Here is a 20060-nt window from a genome sequence, read left to right as displayed (position 1 = left end):
GATACCTCCCTATGCACACAGGGCTGTGTCCATGGCATACTCTTAACCAGGCTCAGCTCTGGTCATGTCTGCACGCTGTGGTGATACCCAGGCCCGTGACTGTAAGGGCGAGCGGGCGGGACCGCTCCCGACTTTGCCTTTGTCTCGCAGGCAGCCGCGGGGAAGGCGCTGGGTCCCCCGGCCCGGCCGGCCCGGCTGCCCCTTTAAGAGGCCCCAGCGCCGTGTCAGTGCCTGCGCCGGGCGCTCCCCTCCCCTTCCGCAGCGCCGCCGGAGCCGGGCCGCGATGGGCCGCGGCGGGCAGCGGGGGCCGCGCCGCCGGGGGGCTCCCGCGGGGCCGCGCCGCGCTCGGGCAGCGCCGGGTAGCGGCGGAGCTCGGCCGGGACGCGCCGCCGCATCGCCGCCCCGCGCGGGGACCGAGCGCGCCCCGAGCGCAGCACAATAGCCGGGAGGAGGAGACAGGGAAAGGGGCAGGGGGAGAGGAGGAGAGAGAAAGAGAAAGCACAACACGGGGGCTGGCGAGGCGGCGCGGAGCGGAGGGCTCCGGAGCGTGGCCGCGCCGAGGACCGTGCCCAGGACGGCGGCGACAGTAGGTGGGTGGGGGGCGATATTTACCTTCCCTCCCCCGCCCCGAGCCCGCTCCTTTGTCCACGCGCTTTGAAGTGCCGGGGCAGCGGCGGGGTGGGAGCATTGTTGTTCGCCAGCAAACGATCAGTCATGCCGGGGAGAGAGTAGCGAGCGTACGCGGGGCTGGGGCCGGCAGAAGCAGACGGAGACGGGGAGGAGAGAGGATTGCGAGAGAGGATTGCTGCCTGCCTCCCAGTGCCCTGCATGGACCGCGAAAGAGACGCGCTGAGTTGACCCTGCCCGAGCTGTTTCTGCTTCTACATGTGAGATCCGGTTGGTTTTTTCTTTCCACCTCTTTCTCTCCAGCCTCCTTCTCGTATTCTCTACTTACTCCCGTATGCAAAATGGTGGACCCTGTGGGGTTTGTAGAGGCTTGGAAAGCACAATTTGCAGACTCTGAGCCTCCTAAAATGGAGCTGAAATCCGTGGGAGACATTGAACAGGAACTGGAGATGTGCAAAGCATCTATCCGGAGACTGGAGATGGAGGTTAACAAGGAGAGGTTCCGCATGATTTACCTGCAGACTCTTCTGGCAAAGGAGAAAAAAAGCTATGATAGACAGAGATGGGGTTTTAAACGTGTTTCTCAGTTGCCTGAAGGGGGTGCAGAGCAGCAGATCCAGGACCTGCATCATCACCAGTCTGCTGACCAAGATGAATATGAAAAAAGCAAGTCACATCATGGGGAGGAAAAGTTCAAACCCAGGATACCCTCTATGCGGAAGCTGTCAACCCAGAGTGATGGCTCAGACCTGTCACCTTTGGACAGCCCCCACCATGGAGAAGGAGAGCAGGACAAGTGTAAGTACTATGGAGAAGAGAAGCTGAAGAGAGTTGTAGAAGACATGGAGAATCGCTGTGATACAGATGGCTCTCCTTCAAAACACAGATCGGCTTCCACTCGCAGACTGGTGGGATCTGCTGAGAAGGAGGGATCATTTGAACCTAAGGAGAGAGGCAACAGCACCAGTGTGGCAGCCCTAAGGTCCAATTTTGAGAGAATGAAAAAGGTTAATTCACATTCTTCTGGAGATAACAAAGATGTTGTTGAAAAGCCCTTTTATGTGAACATGGAGTATCATCATGAGAAGGGTTTAGTAAAGGTCAACGATAAAGATGTTTCTGATAAAATAAGCTCTCTTGGTAGCCAAGCCATGCAAATGGAACGCAAAAAGTCTTTGCATTCCCTCCCTTCTAACATGGTACCCAGCTTCAGCGAGTTCCAGAGGCCTACCTATAGGGGGAGGTCCTCAGAGAGCAGCTTTGGCTATGATGGAGAATATGAGGATGCTGAACTGAACCCCAAGTTCCTTAAAGATAACCTGATTAATGCCAATGGCAGCAACCGCTCACCGTGGCAGCCCATGGACTTTCAGCCATATCAGAGTATCTACGTTGGTGGGATGATGGGGGAAGGAGAAGGGAAAGGACCTATTCTACGAAATCAGGGCCCTCCTGACCAGGAAAAACATCTCACGTGGCCCAGGAGATCTTATTCCCCCCGGAGTTTTGAAGATATTGGAGGAGGATATACTCCTGATTGCAGCTCTAATGAGAACCTTACCTCCAGCGAGGAAGACTTCTCCTCAGGACAGTCCAGCCACGTGTCCCCCAGCCCCACCACGTACCGCATGTATCGGGACAAGAGCCGCTCCCCCTCGCAGAACTCCCAGCAGTCCTTCGACAGCAGCAGCCCCCCAACCCCCCAGTCCCAAAAGCGGCACCGCCAGCAGCAGGTCATCGTGTCTGAGGCCACTATTGTGGGCGTGCGAAAAACAGGACAGATCTGGCCAAGTGATGGAGATTTGCCCTCGGGGAGATGTCACCAGGACAGCTGTTTCCATGGGGATACAGGTGTGTGCCAGCTTTTTATTTGGACTTTTCAATGTAGAGCAGGGAATGGCATCGTGGAAATGAATGGGAGACCCTGGTGAATCACTATGAGGGGACAACTGTTTCATGTGAGAATTCTGTGTTTAATTTGTAGTCTTACTGTTTTAGGAAGATCCTACCGAAGTATATGTCAGACTGCATTTTAGGAATTCAACCTGTATTCCTGGAAGGGTTGATTCAGGCTTCTCTTGAGAGGATCAGTGGAGTCCCATGTTAATAATTTCTTAAAGTTTCAGTCTGAACACTGAAGTAAAAAGGGACCAGAACTTCACCAGGTATTTACCATCTGTGGTGAATTCAACACCAGTTTATTCCCTCTCTCATATTTGTGCACTATGAAGTAGTTAAACTCTACCTCAGCAGTGGTAGTGTGCCAACAAGCCACAACCTGAGGGTTTTGCCAGAGCTTTACTGATAATGATGCTGCTCCCACAGTCTTGTTTTTTCCTGTCTGTATTAATTACAGTGCTAGTTTCTCGTTCTGTCTCGTGTCAACCTTCAATTAGAGCTGATTGGAAGTGATGATTGTGTATCTCGGTTCTTGGAGCTTTCTGCTATTGCTGAGTGAAGGAAGAACGTGGAATATCAGGGAGCCCTGAGGGAAAAATGTTAACTAAATTTCAGCAGAAAACAAACTTCATTTGGGGAAGAATGGGCAATGTTTGAGCCCATTCTTGTGTAAGTCATTCAGGCATGCAGGTGTGTCTGTGGAATCACAGTAAGTTTATAGGTGGAAGAGATATACAAAGAGTTATATTAATTCAGATGGATTTTTTGGATATATGTGGATGTCTGAACCTATTTAGCAGGGTGAGGCATGTAATGTAAATAGTATCTTGTGCTAACACCAGTAGTTTCCTCTATGGTAAATGAAAATCAAATCCAGGAAGAAGAAAATAAGAATGTTTGTTTCCTATTGACATATTTCTTTAATTACAAATCTGTGAGTTCTCTCATGGGCTTTCTTTGTCTCTTCCAATCTCTGATTTTTATAAGGGATTAACGTGTTATTTGTCAATGGGACCAAATTCCTGTAGTAGTGGGTGAATTCAGAGGCCTGTCAGAGATGTCACTTTCTCAGATTGTCAGAGTTTGCTCTAATCTCGAAAGAGTCATTTTGCTCGGAGGAGATGCCTGGTTTTACTTTCCCCGCTGATTGTTTTTGTCAGCAATACTTTTGGGAGCAACAATGGAGGGAGAACTCTTCTGTGCCCTGGTGCCATCCTCTTCCCCATTGTATTGATGGAAAGATGGACAGTTGTAGTGGATATTCCATGTACATGGAAGCTCTGCACCTCCTCACAGTGACTTCTCCCTTATCAGACTTGATGTACATCCCTGTTTTCTCTCTGGGACTGCTGCATTCTTCCTGGGTTTTAGGGGAGAGGCTGAGTTTTGTGCTCGTTTGAACTGAGCTCAGCCATCTGTCTCTGCTCTTGTTTACTGATGCTCTTTAGATGACTGGGAAGCCTCCTGGCAATTTTAGTTTTTGCAGAAGGAAACAAAGGGGTAAAAATAATAAAGGTTGATAAAGCTTGAGGATAAATTCAGCTTTCAAAAAAGCAATAGATAATTTTTGTTTTAAATAATTTAGCTAGGATGCAGTGATTAGGAAAAAAAGCAGCTGAGAAGTCAGAACACTTACAATTCCTAGATGCACTGGAAAGCTTTGTGTCGTGTTCCTAAGGATGACCACACATTGCAGGCAAGGACAGAATGTAACTGATCCACCTTCTGCTTTCCTCAGCTCAGGGGGTGACATGGCAAGCTTAGCAGGAACTTTCACCAGATGGCTAATCAGTGCTGTCTTGCACATTAGCTGGTGGCAACTTTTTACTTAACTGAAAAGGCTTATGCCTTCAGGAGGACTGTGTTTCTGATTAATTCCTACTGAGCATCATTTTATAGGAATTTTCTTTCCTTCCCAATTGGGATGCATTTTGATCTGAAACCAGTTGGCAGAAGCTCCTTTTCATAAAACACACAAAGGCTTGGGAGATCACTGTGTGATTATCTGGCTGGCTCCCATTCCCAGCTACCCTGCTCTGATGTGGGCTTTTCTCCATGACCATGTGATGCCAAAGCCAGACAGATTTTCCAGCACCTGTGGTTCAGTCACTGCTTCTGCCAGGCTTCCCTAAAGTTTTGCTTGAACAGAGTGCAAGTTTGAAACACAGTAGGTTCTGGCCAGCCTTAATGTTAATTAGCATCAAGTGGGGTTTATTGAACAGTGCTTGACTTCCCTGTGTGTTCAGATTGTTCTGTGTTTTCTGGCTTTGCCTTTGATCACTCTTCCCATAGCAATGCTGGTTGTGCTGTGGACAGGTGCAATGTGAAATTTCCATCTGGATCTGTCCCAGTGCACCTTGAGCTTGCCCAGCAGACACGTGCTGTTCTGTCCAAATTATTTCATGAGTTCACAGTTAAGTGATGTTTTCCTGATTTTATATTACAAAAATAGGATGTAACTCTGAAGTGGATGGGGTCTGAGCCAGAATTTGAATATGTGTTTTTGGAGGTGAATTATGAAAAATCTTAAAGCAGACCAAGGTGTAGTAGGCTTTCAGTTTTTTCCAAGGAGCAGCATGAGAGCTTCAGGGTTGAGATTTGGTAATAGCTGTACTTTCTACTAAATGCACTTAATGGAGCCTGGGCAAAGATATTGATATTAGGATTAATTATGTATCACTAATTTCCTGTAGTGGGAATAGGAAAAAAAAAAATCACATCTTAACATTGCATTAAGCTTGAATATCTTTACTATGATTGTGAAGGAAGAACAAGATTTTTGAAATTCTGCCTTCTGTTAAACATTAAATGCAGAAATAGACATGAGAAAAGCTACTCATTGTGCATTTCTGCTTGTGGTCAAGGGGAAGGTTGCACTGTTGTGGAATGATGAGATCTTGCAGTGGACTCAGCTGGGACAGTTTTTAACTAACAGAAGTTTGTTAATGAAGAGCACACTGGAGCTTTGCTTGGTTTTGGAGCTTGCTGCATAAAATCAGTGTTCTCACTCTGTGTGAAATGATTTTATCTGTCTGCATAATAACATGGAAACTATCTAGAGTCCACGTAAATAATATTTACCTGCACATCTGCTTCCCTCAAGGAGCCCCAGGGATAATTTCTGTTCACATATGAAGACTTGGTGGTGCTCTGAGAGAGTCATGCCAGGCTCCTTCTCTAGACAGCCACCAACCACCACAGTGCTCAATATGAGGTCAGTTTGGGGATAGGTGTAATTTAATTCCATTGGAGTGAAGTTTTACTTATTTTAGCCTCTACTAAATATGTGACTTCTGAATGTCCCTTTCTGGAGAGCATGGAATGTTCTCTATATTTTTAGTGAGTTTAATGTAGAGAGGGAAAAGAGCAGTGGAATTTATGCATGTGAGCTGCAAACCTCACAATTCCTGTTATGTCAGCAGAAGGCCATTTTAAAACTCCTGCTTACCTGGAGCTGTAGGTTCTTCAGTTTTTGTGTGCCTTAAATACCTGACCAGATAGGCAAGTATCTGAATTTCCTGCTTTTAAATTTAAGGCAAACATGACACTGCTCTTTTGTAAAGCCCCAAGAAAGCATGTAGTGTATCATCATGGAGGGACCTTGTTCTGTACCAGTATCTCAGGAAGCAGGTGTTTGCTTCCTGAGTTATCTGCATCTTCTGAGATCTTAGACAAGTTTCTTAACTCTGCACTTCTTCCACCCAGTATTGTGTTCTGTAAATTTTAGTTTTGAGATGTAGCTTGAAAAGTTCTTGGCGGGATTTTGCAGACTCCTGAGACAGCATGCCAGTCTTGTTGCTGTGTTCAGAAGCACAACTTCCCTTTGAGCAGCTGAGGCAAACTTCATTCCACTGTGTAAAGATTCTTCCTTCTGAGGAGCTGAAATGTAGGAGCTTTTATAATGTGCAGATTGCTTGTTGATTTTTCAGGACCTGCTGGCCACAGGTCCTGCTTTCCATCTGTGACTTACATTGGATCAATAATGCTGTTTAAATTTTCTTGAAAATTGTTTAGTTAATTTTGCTGTTACTTCTTAAACATGTTTTAATTATTCCCTGTGATGATCAGTGATTTCCTAGGAACACTGGTACCAAGATGCTGTTTAACTGCACCCCCCCACCCTGCCTTGCTTCTCAGAGATTTAGCAACTTTTGAGATTTTGGAGATTATCAGGATGCTTGCACTACCACTCCCCTCTTCTTAGTCTGGGGGAGTGAAGAGCTCTCTCTCTTTATCTTCCAGATTTCTCTTTTCCTCCAGCAGAGTTTAATGGAATCTATGGAGCTGCTTTATATCTCCAGTGGCTGTAGTGGACTCTGAAGTGTTTGTTTTGTTCCTTCTTCCACAGAGGGTTGCTAACATTTGCCTCAGGCCTACCAGAATTAATAGCATGCAGATAATTTTATTTTTTCTTTTCTTAGGCTCACCCTAGATCAGGTACTTCTGCTGTCACAAAACTGCCTTTGGAATGGGAGTGTGAACAAATCCATGTAGTAGTTGTCTGGTAATGGGGAGCCCTGGTGACTGCTGGTGTCTCCTCATCTGGCTGTGTTAAACTCATTTTCGTGGTCCATGACAGGGAGATCAGTGGGGCTGCCTTTCCTGTGGAGTAAGCAGAGAGCTGTGAATTCTGCAAGTGGTGGGTCAGAAAGCTGCTTGCCCTCCCTGCAACCTTACCAGCATTTTCAAAGGGGTTTCTCTGGCAGTGGAGATGAGCTCACTTTGTTCAGCTGCCACTGCTGCAAGAGGGCTTGGGTCTATTGGAGGCAGCCTGTGGTGAAATGTATTACCAAGCTTCAAGTTTGGGAGTGGTGTAGGAACTCAGCCAGGACCAAGCAACCCCAGAGCCAGAGGATATCCATGCAGCATCCATCCTGTGATGAGCACAGAGTGGGATGCTGTGCTGGGCACAGAACAATTGGACCCAGGTGATTCCAGCTGGTTCTGCAGAGCCAGGGGCTCGTGCCCTAAAGCTTTGCAATGACTTCTGAAGTGATTTACTTGTATGTGTAGGTGATGGATTTGGACCAGTGAATTTTATTGGTGAATGAAATGCTTTGGTCTCCTGTATCTTCTCACCTCTAGCAAAGCAGTTAGTGGGTGTGGTTTTAACTCTGAGGATTTTTACTGTTTGGTGTAAATATACATGACCCCATGTACAGACTTCCAGGGTGCAAAACTGGAACATCATGCTCTTAAATCACATAGTTGTGTTATTCAAGCTAATGCTGAGAAAAAGAAAGCTAAGAGCTTGCTAATTTCTGGAACTAATTGCTCTACCATTTTTCCTAAGTGCTGCCATTTGTCTAATATCTCTGGTTTGGATACTTGGGTGAAATGTTAAGTACTGTATTCAGTCACTCCTTCACTGTCAGCTTGCTTTTCACTGCTGCCAGAAAGTTTCACTGAGACCTGAGAAAAAGTAATAAAATGAGTTGAGTGGAATGGCAAGGAGGCATTCTGAGTAACAGATTTGGGATAAAAGAAAAATAAGGTTTAATTAGAAAATTTGCTAAGCCTTTAAGTGTGGGTTAGGAAATGCTTATTTTTGACAACTGGGCAGCACACTAGAGCTATATACTGACTCTTAAAAGAAATGTTGTGGGTGAGGGGGTGTGATTTGTAGTCCAAATTTGACTTTGCTGGCTATCTGAAAGAAGGGTCAACAAAGGAGGCCTAAGCCTATGAAGGCTTGGGCCCCAGTAATAGTCTGGTAACAGTTCTTCTTCCAGTTCTAGCATATTTAGCAGTTTGCTCTCTCGTGCCCTCCCTTGCTCCCCAGCCTCTTGGGGGTAAACAGTTGTCATGCAGAGACAAGGGGGACCTGTACTTCAGCTTCAAGGAATTTTGGAGGTCAGTCCATAAAGGTTAATGAGGTGAGACTTGGCAAGCTGTTTGAGAATTGCTCCATTTCAATTACCATAAGGAAGCATATTGCTGCTCATGAAAATCAGAGTGTTGATTGGAGGCACAGCTTATCTGGAGCTTGCTTTTCCCCAGAGAAACCAAGACCAGCAGTTTGGGGTTTTACTTACTGTCTCCCCTTTGATTTGTTCTGCTCAGTCTGATAAGCATGGAAAGAATAATAAGGGCCTGATCCTGTTCTTCCCCTGGTGAAATATCACTGGCTTTAGTAATCTTTTGCTGGCACATATTGGAAAAGAAATGGTGTTCCAGTCCAGGTTGAATGGCAGATGGATGGAGGGGTAAGCTGCAAGTGACTGGAGAAATGCTGGCATGGATTAGTTTGGGTGAGCTGCATGTGAATGAAGTATTTCCAAAACACCAGTTTGAGTGTCTTGGGTTACAAAGCAAGTTTTGACCAGCTCACTGATGACAAAGTGGATTGCTTTCCTGATTGTATCTTTAAATTACAAGTGATGTGAAAGTAACCATCAGCTGTAAATAAATCCTTGATTGTTGGTCTGTCTTACTGCTGAGACAGTTTTACAAATCCATAACCTCTCCATTTTTTTCCAAATTGTACTTTATGTATTCTAAACAGTAAGTGTCCTGTGTAGGACAATGTGTGCATTTTAGCCACAAAATCTGGCTGCAGTTTGCAAATCTGTCTGTTACTTAAACAACAAAGCACGTCTCCCTCTCCCTTTTGTCTTCTTCCTAAGTGCCAAAATGGTATCTCTCAGACCCTTTCTTAACCAGGTTATGGCTCATGTAGTAATCAGATTATTGCAAATGCAATTGGAGTCTCTGCTTTAGAGAAAGCTCTGGCCATATGTGGCAGCTGGAGTCAAGTTAGTTGCTCATGGCTACATGGATACTCCAGGAGTATGTGTGTGAGAATCCACAAGGATTGCCCTGTAGGAAGAGTGAGTTGCTGAAGTTTATTATGTTGGTTTATACCATGAAATTGTGCCAGCTGGTATTACAGGCCTTGTGCATAGATGTTACCTTCTGTTGTTTTGTTATTTGCAGTCATTTCACCAATCTCTGTTACTACTGGATGGGGTGGGTTTTTAAAAAAATTATTTATTTTATCTTGTGGATGATAAGGATTCTTTTTCAGAAAGGTAGGTCCACCACGACTTTCTTTCTTTTAAAAGTAATATATTTTTAAAAACTCTCAAAACCACCCCATCCTCTTCAGGAGTTCTGCACAAGTTCTGAAGTATCCAAAATCCCCAAATTACTTGCAGATTGGTCTGTGACAACAGCACAGTAGCAGCTATGGCAGGCTGCTGTGGATCACACAGTATTATCTGAAATCTAAGCAGGCAGCCTTTGCAGAGGAGTTACTCAATAGTGAGTAACTTGTGTGCTTGGACTCCAACTCCTCTCCTTGAGGTGTGGAGAAGTTCACTGTGCAGCCTTGGCTCACTGTGTGTGTTTACTTATGAAGAATTTCAGAATATTCTGGACTCCACACTGAAATGCAGCCACTTCTCTGATGGGGTATTTACCAGCTATTCTGTTATCAATGATTACATACTCCCTTGGCTGCAGAGCTAAGGAAGGAGTGCCCGTTTGGAACCCACAAGATGGGTGAGGCTGGAGCAGGCTGTTGTTAGGACAGTTTTAAGAAACCCAACAGACAAAAAGCCACCAAAACACAACAAATCCCTCAGCTGCCTACAGTCACATCAGTGTGTTATTTTGAAATGGGCCAGCAGCTTCCTAGGGTAATGTGTTCTGAGGGAAAATACATTGTTCCCTAGAGCATCAGGCTCCAAATGTATTTGAGCTGCTGAAAAGTGAATGTAATTGTTCTGCTGTCACTAGGGAGGTGTCCCATACAAACACAGCACTGATTTGCTGCAGTGCAGTTACAGCTCAGGGTATGACTGCCCAGCAAGGCAGCCCCTGGCTGGGCTCAGGGCTTCCAAACACCTTAGATTATGGTACTTGGAGTCAGCCAAGGCACAGAACACTTGTTTCTGTGACTGTTAGTCCAGTTGCCTCAGTTCATAATTCACTGCCTCATCTTCACTTCTGTTTCCTGCTAATCTAGAGCTGCTCCGGAAATGTTTTTATGGTGGCCTGAAGTGACATTGCAACATGAAGTTCCAGAAAATAGTATGCTCAGAACAGTAGATCACTGTTGGAAGACTTGGATGTGTCTTCCCCTGTCACTTCTATAAGTTGTCCCCTTTGTTTGAATCCTTTTAGGTAGAACAACTGGTCCCTTCCCTGGGTTGGACTGTTTTGCTTTACACTCTCCTGAGGTGTTCATTGGAGCCCTCAGTCTGACAGGGATGAAATCACTGACACTGTTCTGTGAAAACACAGTAATGCCTCAACTGTCTTTGAGGAAATGATGGTATTTGGATGAATAAATTTGTCTTTGCCAGCTGTATCATTTGTTTGAATGTCTACATTAGCCAGCAGAGAATGTCCCGTTGCAAAATTCCCACCCAAGACTAATTGTGGTAAATACTAGAGCCAGTGCTTAGCTGGGATTAAGTATCTTGTATAGGTGATGGGCATCCTACAGTACATCTGCACTGAGAAACAGCACATCTTACAGTGCATTTCTTGTTTTACTTTTCTTTTTCTTGATTAGAATGCTGATGAGTGAAATCTGAATTGCAAGGAGGAAAAAGAATCTGACAAGCTGTTAGATTAAAATACTCTCTTTAGCCTGGGGACATACACCACTTCTCTAGTCCTAGTATTGATCATCTGTGGCTGCTGATATGGGGTAAATGGATATCAGGAAGAGAATGTTTTAGTCAAATCCAGAGTATTGTCTGAAAGGCTTCCTAAGCTGGAACAAGCACCTCTCAGCTCACATAACCAGGATCCTCAGGGGCCCTCAAGAGCTGCTTCTGACTGACAGAAAGCTGCTGCACTTAACATGAGCAATACATTGGGCTTAACAGTCTCCTGAATAATTGTTGGGGTGAATCTTTTGTTCAGCCTTTTCTCCGTTGGCATCTTTCCTGAGGAACTTACTCTGGGGAATGAAGTTTACTGGATAACTCATTTGAGCTCTCCATTGTCTGCTGTTGTTCTCTTTTCCTTGAAACCTGTGACTGTAATGGGCCCAGAGGCAGATGCTGCTCTAACAGAACTCACGATAAGCATGTGTCTGATCAGGTGTGTGGCAAGGAGGATTGTGTTTAGTCCTTGAGTATATCCAGAAGATCCAGTGTGTGCTCAGCTCAAGAGAGAACCTGGAAACCATTTCCTGTCTTACACTTAGTCAACAGTTCAGTTTTTTTTTCTGGCAGAAGGGCTGTTGGCAGGTCTGACTGATGGTCCCCATGATCTTTTCAGGTGACAGGGATCAAGAAAATTCCCTGGTTTTCATTTGGTGTTTCAGGTGGTGTATTGAGCTACAGGCCTGACTGCTTTCTTGAATTGATCTGTACTGCATGACAGGGATGAGAGACTGATTGCAATTGAATTTTGAGATTGTTTACATGGTCTGGTGCTCTCGCCATTTGAATGAGGGCTGGGTTCTGCTCCATGTGAAAGCAGAAGGTTTCTCTTATGAATTTATATGAGGCCACAGTGAAGACAATTATTTTTCACATTCCTGTATTCTTAAGTGATGTTCTAACACACAATACAGAGAATGCAGACCTGTCACTGCACCCATTTAGGCTTTGGGGGGGCGTTTCCTCTGTTTGGCTGAATTTCTTAAAGGTTCTCTTGACCACAGCTGAGCAGTTCCACAAACCCTTTTCTTTTGTAGTTGTTGAGAAACCACACTTATTTGTACAGAAATATTTACATAGGATTTAAACATCACTTTGACTCTTCTTAATCCAAATTGATTTTGCAACTTCTGTATGCAATGAGAGAAATATGCAGTCACAGAGCTGAAGCCAGCTTGCTATTACCAGCTTCTGTGTATTGCTAAGAGGGTCAGTGTTCTCAACAGGAAAAAAATATTAGAAAAGAAGGTATGCATTTGGAATAAGTAACAAGGAAGGAGCAAGAGAGCTTAACAAATTTTGGTTGGTTGGTTGTTTTTTTGGCTTGGATTATTGTTTTTTGTTTTGTTTAATAGTTGAACACACCAGTGGCTACTCTTGAGGCCTGTAACAGTGTCTTGGGAAAGGCTTGATAGACTTCTTGCTGATGCCAGGGGATTTCTGGTGTCTGTTTTGCTGTGAAGCTCCACAGCACTAGCTGTTTGTTTCTATGTAACTACCTGAACCAGAATTTGCAAAAATACTTTGATTTTGAAGTTTGAGCTTGAGCTCTGACTTCAAAAGAGCTGATAGGGTCTTCACAGGCTTAGATTATAAATGTTTTAAAGCTGACATGCATGCAGGTCATGCTGTTTCAGTAGCAATACTGATGTGGCTGAGAGCTGGCTCAGAGCTGTGCTGGGCAGGCAGTTCAAAACTGTAATTTTGTTTTGAAGTTTCTTGTACCTCCTGGAGAGCCGTGTTAGCTGGCTATATGTATCTGCCATGCTTCCTGGTTAGGTGCTATGGAAGCACTAATGTTATTTGGAAAGCATTTTTATTGAATAATTTTTTTAGCCATCCTGTATCTGCCACCTTAAAGGGGAAGACGGCCCAGCAATGTGATAAAATGGTGTTCACATCAAAACACCAGATAAGTTCTTTCCAGTTTGTCCAGTCCTCTGAGCTAGGACTCTGTCAAAATGAGTTTTGCTTAGGTAGGGTTTTTTCAGTATTCATGGAGAGAAAAATAAGTCTGTGATGTGTCCAGAGTGTGTGAGACAGCAGCAGGAGGTGCCTTCCTCTCCGTGGGCAATGTCACAGCCTGTGTGCTGGGGCTGTTCAGGCACTGACCTGTCCCATGTGCTCAGCAAACATGCCCTGGGCCTGACCTTGACTACCCCAAATTCACTCAGCCTTGAGCACTGACCTATACATAATTTGTTGTGGTCTCTGCTCACACTGAAACACGTACTAATGTGGTCTAAGCTCTGCTTTGTTCTGTGCTGATAGGTAAACATAATAAAATTTCTATTGCAGGGTTCCACATCTTCCTCTAGTTAGTGTTCTCCATTTCAAAGCATGTTAGAAATCTCTGTATCTCCACTTAACAGATAATCAAGTCTCCTTCTTTGCTTTATGTAAATGTGTTCTGAATATATATGTGCACAAGAAGAATCTGAAAAGGAAGAAATTTTAACTTTAATATTTTATTCTGTATATAGGTGTTTCAGACTGATTTCAATGCATCTGTAAATATACACTGATGCAAAGATACAAACAAATTTAGAGAGTTCTGCCTAAAGTTTATAAGGAACTTCTCTGTGTATTTAGACCAACATCTGGTTAAGGAAGCATTCTGTTGCTAAAACTGGTTTTCACCATTAAAAGACACTTGCCATGTAGGGCACATTGAAACAGGCTTGTTTAATAGTCTTTAATAATTGGTTGCTTTGTGGTTGTGTTTTTTAGTTTGTAAGGAAATGAGTCATTTGCAAGTTTTTTTCCAAACACATGTAAAGAATGAAAAGGGAACTTAAAAAGAAAAACAGCCTTAGGTTTACAGCCAGCTTTTATCTTAATATAGTGATTTGCATAAATAAACTTGCAAGTGTGTTAATGAGGAAATGTGCAGCTCAGTCTTTTGAGTTGTTGAAACTCAGGGTTTTAGCTGAATTTTGGTAAGCTCTAGTGTACTGGAATCAAATTTGCTGCATTTCTCCTGGATCATACTTTAGTTAGTAAATTTATTAACTTCCTCTATAGGTATATGTGTTTAGAAATTGGTTTATATCCACATTTAACTTTTAAAGGAAAAAAGAGAACAGAACACAATGAAAAGAAAAAACTGAGTTCTGTTGCTGGAGGGCTTGTCCTTTCACTGATTTATACAATTTATGTTCTTGCTTCCATTATTCCTCTTTCTCTATTTAATTCTGTGTTCATATTAACTCAGTTTCTTCTCTAAGTAAGTAACCCAGAATCTGGGTTTTTTGCCTGTGGCTGTGGTTGCTGCTTACGTGTTAATCTGTGGGTTTTCTACTTCTTCCTTTTTTTGGTTTATTTGCTTAAAATTTGAAGCACTGAGCTGTCTTGTCTTACAACATGCATCTGTGTATGTCTTCCACTATTCTCGTATTATGGCCCTTGAGGCTAAATCTTGATTTAAATTGTCTCTGGTGCTAAAGCTTCATGCTGTGACCTGCTGCCCTGTCAGTCGTGCCAGCAACTGCTCATTTCTAGGTTCATGCTGAGAACTGGATCAGGGAATTTATCTGTGGCATTTTTGGGGGTTTTGTTTGGCTTTTTTTCTGAGCCAAAATCAATCAAACAAAAATCACAAAACTCACCCAACCAAAGCACAAAACCCCTCTAACCACGGATCCTAATCTATCCTCCTACAAATGTTGCTGATGGAGCAGTAACTGATTGGGTTGTGTTGGGGCAGACAGACAATGCCATGAAAGACAATTTGCACTTAAACCCCCAGTCCCTGGACACTGGGGCTGTTAATTCAAATAACAATGGAGTGTTAATGCTGAGAAATCTTGTTTAACTTCAGCTATTTCACTTATGACTATCCAGCTGCTTTGGGGTTTCACAAAGAGGTTTGGGGTGTCCTTTGAGCAGAGTACCTCTTCCACAGGCAGATGCTTTATTTCTGCTTCTGGGGGGAGTGGGAATGAGTAAAAACTGCCTGAGAGCTTGCAGACATTTGAAATGGTTTTGTAGAATACATCTAAGTGGAACACTAGGGCTGAGAATGGGAGTACTTACAGTAAGTATTTGCAAGACAGACCTGATGACATCCTGGTCTGTATGAGTGACTCCCCTTCCAGTTGCCTATGTAAGTACTTTGTGGTTTTAATTATTTCATCTGCAAATACATTGACTGCTTATGGAGTCGGGAGAAAATGGAAAAAAAGATACAATTACTCAAAAGACTCAAAAAGGTGATCAGCTTCTGCCAAAAGGTTGTTTAGGTCATAAATAATGTGGAAGGAGAACAGGATGGGATGCCAGGTCAGCACAGCTTTTAGAGGTGAGTGGAACTCCTTCAGTAACTTGTGTTTGCTTTCTCAGGGTGCATGTGTGAGTGTTCATGGGCTAAGATTTCATGTCATTTTTTATGATGCAATTACTGTAATGAGACGTCTGTAGTATTACATCTTATAACTATGTGAATGTTTTCCCTTTGAGTGTTTTTGGGAAAGTGGAGTTTTAGAGGTCATTCCTAGGCCTTTTAAATTTGTTTGCTTTGAAATATAAAATGTCATGTCCTGGCCTAGTAGTGCAACTAAGATTTCTGTCAAATGGTGTGATTTGCTTAAAAAGCTGAGTCTTGGACAAGGAGAGGCAGGAGTCATGGTGAGAATCACCACAGAGAGAAAACACACGTTGCTTCCAGCATTGAAACCTCTTTACAGTGCCTGTGTTCAGTTTTATTTTGAATGCTTACATGACTCCCAGATAAGACTTCTATTTTTGCCTGTGACTGCTGGCTCTGCAGAGATTTGTGAACCCTTCTGGCTTAGCTGAATGCCTGCCTGTGCACCAGCCAGGTGCTACATTTCTGGCTTCCAGCTTCTTTTGCTTTTTCTGTTCCTGTTCAGTCCACAAACATGGGAAAAAAATGCCCCACCCTGCTGACTCATTGAGCCCAGAGCAGTCCCTATATTCCCGAAATAGGATTACTATCTGAGGCACTCTGAGCAACTCAGCAGAGCTGGGTCTGGTTCTCTTCTGTGGAACCTTTTAAAATAGCTGATTTCTTGTTTTTGGCTGTGTGCTCTGCCTCAGCCCCAAGGTGGTTTCCTTAGCTTGTATTCATTTAAAGGGCTTTTGCAACAAATGCAACTGTTTGTAGAAATCAACTGGTATGTAGAATAATCCTTTTAACAGGTTTATTCTGATACTCACTTGGGTATTTAAGTGGATTTGACTGCATCGTTTAGTATGTCCTTGAAGGTGGCTCCAAATGAAACCTGTCAGAGTGTGTCCTATCTGTGTGTGCATACCAAGTGTGCCTGGGACATGTCAGCCAGTGCCGTAGGCAGTGGGGAGGAGTTGCTGTTTGTAGGGGAAAATGGGAGTAGCAAACCATTCCTTCTGTTTAACACTGTGTGTCTACAGATCAGTCTCTCAGGCAGTGCTGGGAAATCTCCTTGCTCTGCCAGGACTCAGCACTGTGTGACAAGGACAAACTCATGTTCTTTTGCCCATTCTTCTTTTCTCCTCCTTGCACAGCCTGCAGGTGTCCAGTAGCTCACCCCAGGGGCAGCTGTACTACTGAATGCATCCCTTTAGCTTGACTAGCTTTGGGATCAAAGGGCTGTGTGAAGGCAAATATCAATTATTAATTCTCGGTTTTAAAAATACACAGTGACACACTTTTTCTCTTTGATTGAAGTAAACAGTGGTCTACTTTCTGTCAGCAATGCTGTGCAACCCTGTGGAAGTGCCTCAAGTTTTGAGTTCTTGCAAACAAGTGCACCCTGGAAAGAGCCCTATTTGGCAGTGAAATAGTCAGCAAAATGCCTGGAAAAGAACATTATAACCTTGAGCACAGCCCTTTGGAATGTAGCAGGTTCCTGATAAGGCAAAAATTGGGTGGGTGAATGTTTTTCAGAGAAGCAGGCCTGGAGAAAGGAGTAGTGCTAAGGATGTTGGGAGTCATGTGCTTAGAAAGTCCTGGGTTTTGTTTTAAGTGTATTGAAATCTATTTTAATAATATGAAAGTCTGTGAAACTTGTGATTAGGGTCAGTTATTTACTTTTAAAAGGATGACTTGTCATGTTATGTTGTAATGTGCAGAACTGGAGATTGGCTTAGAAAAATGCACATAAGAATCCTATACCTGACATGGGAATGGGGAGGAGAAAACTCACTCAATCTGAGATTTTCTGCACAAAAGAGGAAGGATACACACTGTTGAAATGGAGGGTTTCTTTCCTATATTCTTTTGCACTGCTGAAATGATGTGGGGTTATTTGCTCTTGGGATCTGCAGGTGTTTCAGAAATGTGGATACATTCCCTGTCCATCCAGGGAAGCTGAGGGGTTTTTTGTCCAAGATCATCTACAGATAACAAGCCTGGGATCTTGACCCTGTACTTTAGTTCTTGGTTCCAGAACTCACTACATACATCTCCATGGATGCTAAATTAACTTTATCTGCTCTCATCTCTGCCTGTGGTGGTTAGATCAGTATGTTTTCACATTTCTTTTCAATGTTTCTGGAAAGGGCCTAAAGCAAAAAGCTAGTTGGCTCTACTTTTTGTTGGCTTATTCTGCAGTATTTGGATGATAAAGAACCATACTGGTGACCACATCTTCTTTCATGTAACCAACCAAACAGCTATTTTTTAATTACTAATGCATGTAAATGAACTGAAGCTATAAAGTAGTTTGTGTCTCATTGCCAGGCTCCTTACTGAGAAGGTTTTCTGTCTTTGTTTTTTTCTCCCAGCATTTCTGTGGCTCTTGGCATGTTAGAATCTGGGGGTCTGACTTTTGTTCACTTACTGCAGTGCAAGAGACACTTCTTTTGACCATAATTGTTGTTAATTGAATGGTACTTTGCAATACAGAAATATTGTGGCAGGAGAATATTTCAGGGAAGTCCCGTCTGTTCTCCCATTGAGTTTGCTTAAGAAATGAACCAAGCCTTTAGCTGGCAACAATAAAGGAGACAGGAATTGAAAAAGTTGCATTTTTCCTGTGCTACAGGATTGACTGCTAGACTAACTGGCTTTTCTTATTTGCAGTTCTCCAAAGGCAGATGTGTATGTTGGGGGTTTTTGGATTTATGTTTGGTTGGGGGATTTTGTTTTTGTTTGATTTGGTGTTTGTTTGGTTTTTGTTTGTGTTTTAACTGCTTAGAAAGGTGCATTTACTGTAAAGGTAAATTGTGTTTCAGAATGACTTACTAACCAGTAAGTTCCTGCCAGAACAGGACTCCCCTAAATTTTAAAGCCTTCCAGGTAGGTCTCATTAACATTCTCTTGCAAGATCAGTGAGAGAAGCTGGCGTACCCAGCCAAGAATGCAGCTGCCTTGTGATCTCTGATGTATTACCAAGCTTAGGAGCGTTCAGAATCTTCCTTGCAGCAACTTTGCCCAGCCTTTCACTGTGTGATTGCTTATTTGTACCCTTTGCACTTAATAGTTTTTCCAAAGCTCTATTATTGTGTGCTCTGCTTTTTCCTCAACTTTAAAAACTGAAGTTGCTGATGCTCTGAATCAGCAGCTCCCTAATCCAGTTCCTATGGTGAGTCTGTTTACAGCAGTATCAAGAAGTAAGGTAGCACTGTTCAAAGGGAAAATAAATACCCAGCCCTGAGGGAATGTAGGTTTGAGAGGAGCAGTACTGCACAACTCTCCCTGCTGAGCTGAGCCCTCCTGCCTGTGCACCATGAGTTTGTTCCCCAGCATGGCCTTTAATCAGCACAGTGGCACACTGCTGGAGAGGACTACACCCTTTTTTAGCTGGTGTTGGGAGGATATCTGCCTTTCCTAATGCAATGAAAGGGACAGCTTGGTTTATGCATTGGGAAATTGTTTTTTTCTTCAGCCCAGCTGTGTGGTCTGAGCTGTCAGGTATTGAGCTTAGGATCTCCCTGATGCTTTGCTATGGTTTTAGTTGTTTTTTTCTTCACTGCTGAAATATGTTCATTTATGCAGTCCCATAAATTAAAGATTACTTCTGCATGGGAGCAGAAATGTATCTTCTCCAGGAGTGGCTGTGGCCACCTTAGATGCTGATTTCTTTCCTTGTTGACATTTTTTGGTTGTGGTGTTTTTCTCCCATCTCAATGACCTTTACTATTCTGGTATCCCTGGTGTCTGTGTGCCATTTGTGATTCAGTTTCACATGTAATTAGTTTCCTCATTGGTGTTGATTTGTCTGTGCTGAATCTAATTAAACCTTAATTGCTCTCTGATACCTGTGTAAGGATTTTTTCTGTGTATGATTTGCTGCTACACAAACCCACACTTAAACTAGTTTAGCCATACCTTGAGCTAGCTTAAAGCCACCTTTTATTTCAGAGGCTTTGTGTTCCTGTCTTAACACTTTGTTTGTTATCTTTTATTTCCCTCCATCCCTTGGCCATCATCTGCTTCTACTGCAATGCACTGTCACCTTTGGGGCAGCCCTGCAGTGTGACTGGGGGAGAGGAAGGTGGGAAGGTTGCAATTACAGCAGCAGCCTTGGGGAACCCTAGAATCATGTGAATAGGAGCATGTGAACTCTAGGAGGGGGCTAATGGACTTGGCAGAGATGGTTCTGGCTCTGCTTCTGCTAAAGCAGTTATTCTTTATCCTTCATAGAGAGCACGTGTGTTTGAGTATCAGGTGATGGATGGGAGTCAGGCTGCAGTAAAGAGAGAGCAAAGAGCTTTGAGATATCTGAAAAGGTGTTAAAACAGTAAAACTGCTCTTTGCCTATGCAAAGCCAGTTGTTCTGTTACCCTTAACCTTTGATAGCTTTGTATTTATTGTCCTCAGGGGTCACCTCTACAAGCTGCAGGAAGAGCTGTGCTGAGGAGCAGTAGAGTTGTAGGAATACATTGCATGTGAGTTACTCAGTACAACCTTCATCAATAGAGTTTGTGAGACTGCTGCCAGCACATTGGGAAGCAAAGGCTTAAGGAAAG

The 20060-nt window shown here is 43.6% G+C and overlaps 1 protein-coding gene across 1 annotated transcript in view; it reads left to right on the top strand.

Moving 5' to 3' along the window:
* The first annotated feature begins 237 nt into the window (after positions 1-237).
* BCR (BCR activator of RhoGEF and GTPase) overlaps positions 238-20060 on the top strand; it is a 105801-nt gene continuing 85978 nt past the window's right edge. Inside the window, exon 1 of the mRNA XM_079322758.1 lies at positions 238-2478. Within this exon, the coding sequence (XP_079178884.1) occupies positions 969-2478 (1510 nt within the window). The 5' untranslated portion in view covers positions 238-968. The remainder of the gene's footprint in view (positions 2479-20060) is intronic.

Source organism: Erithacus rubecula (assembly GCF_903797595.1).
Source record: "Erithacus rubecula genome assembly, chromosome: 19".
NCBI lineage: Eukaryota > Metazoa > Chordata > Aves > Passeriformes > Muscicapidae > Erithacus > Erithacus rubecula.
Note: the sequence above shows the minus strand (reverse complement) of the source record. Positions and strands in the feature narration are given on the sequence as shown.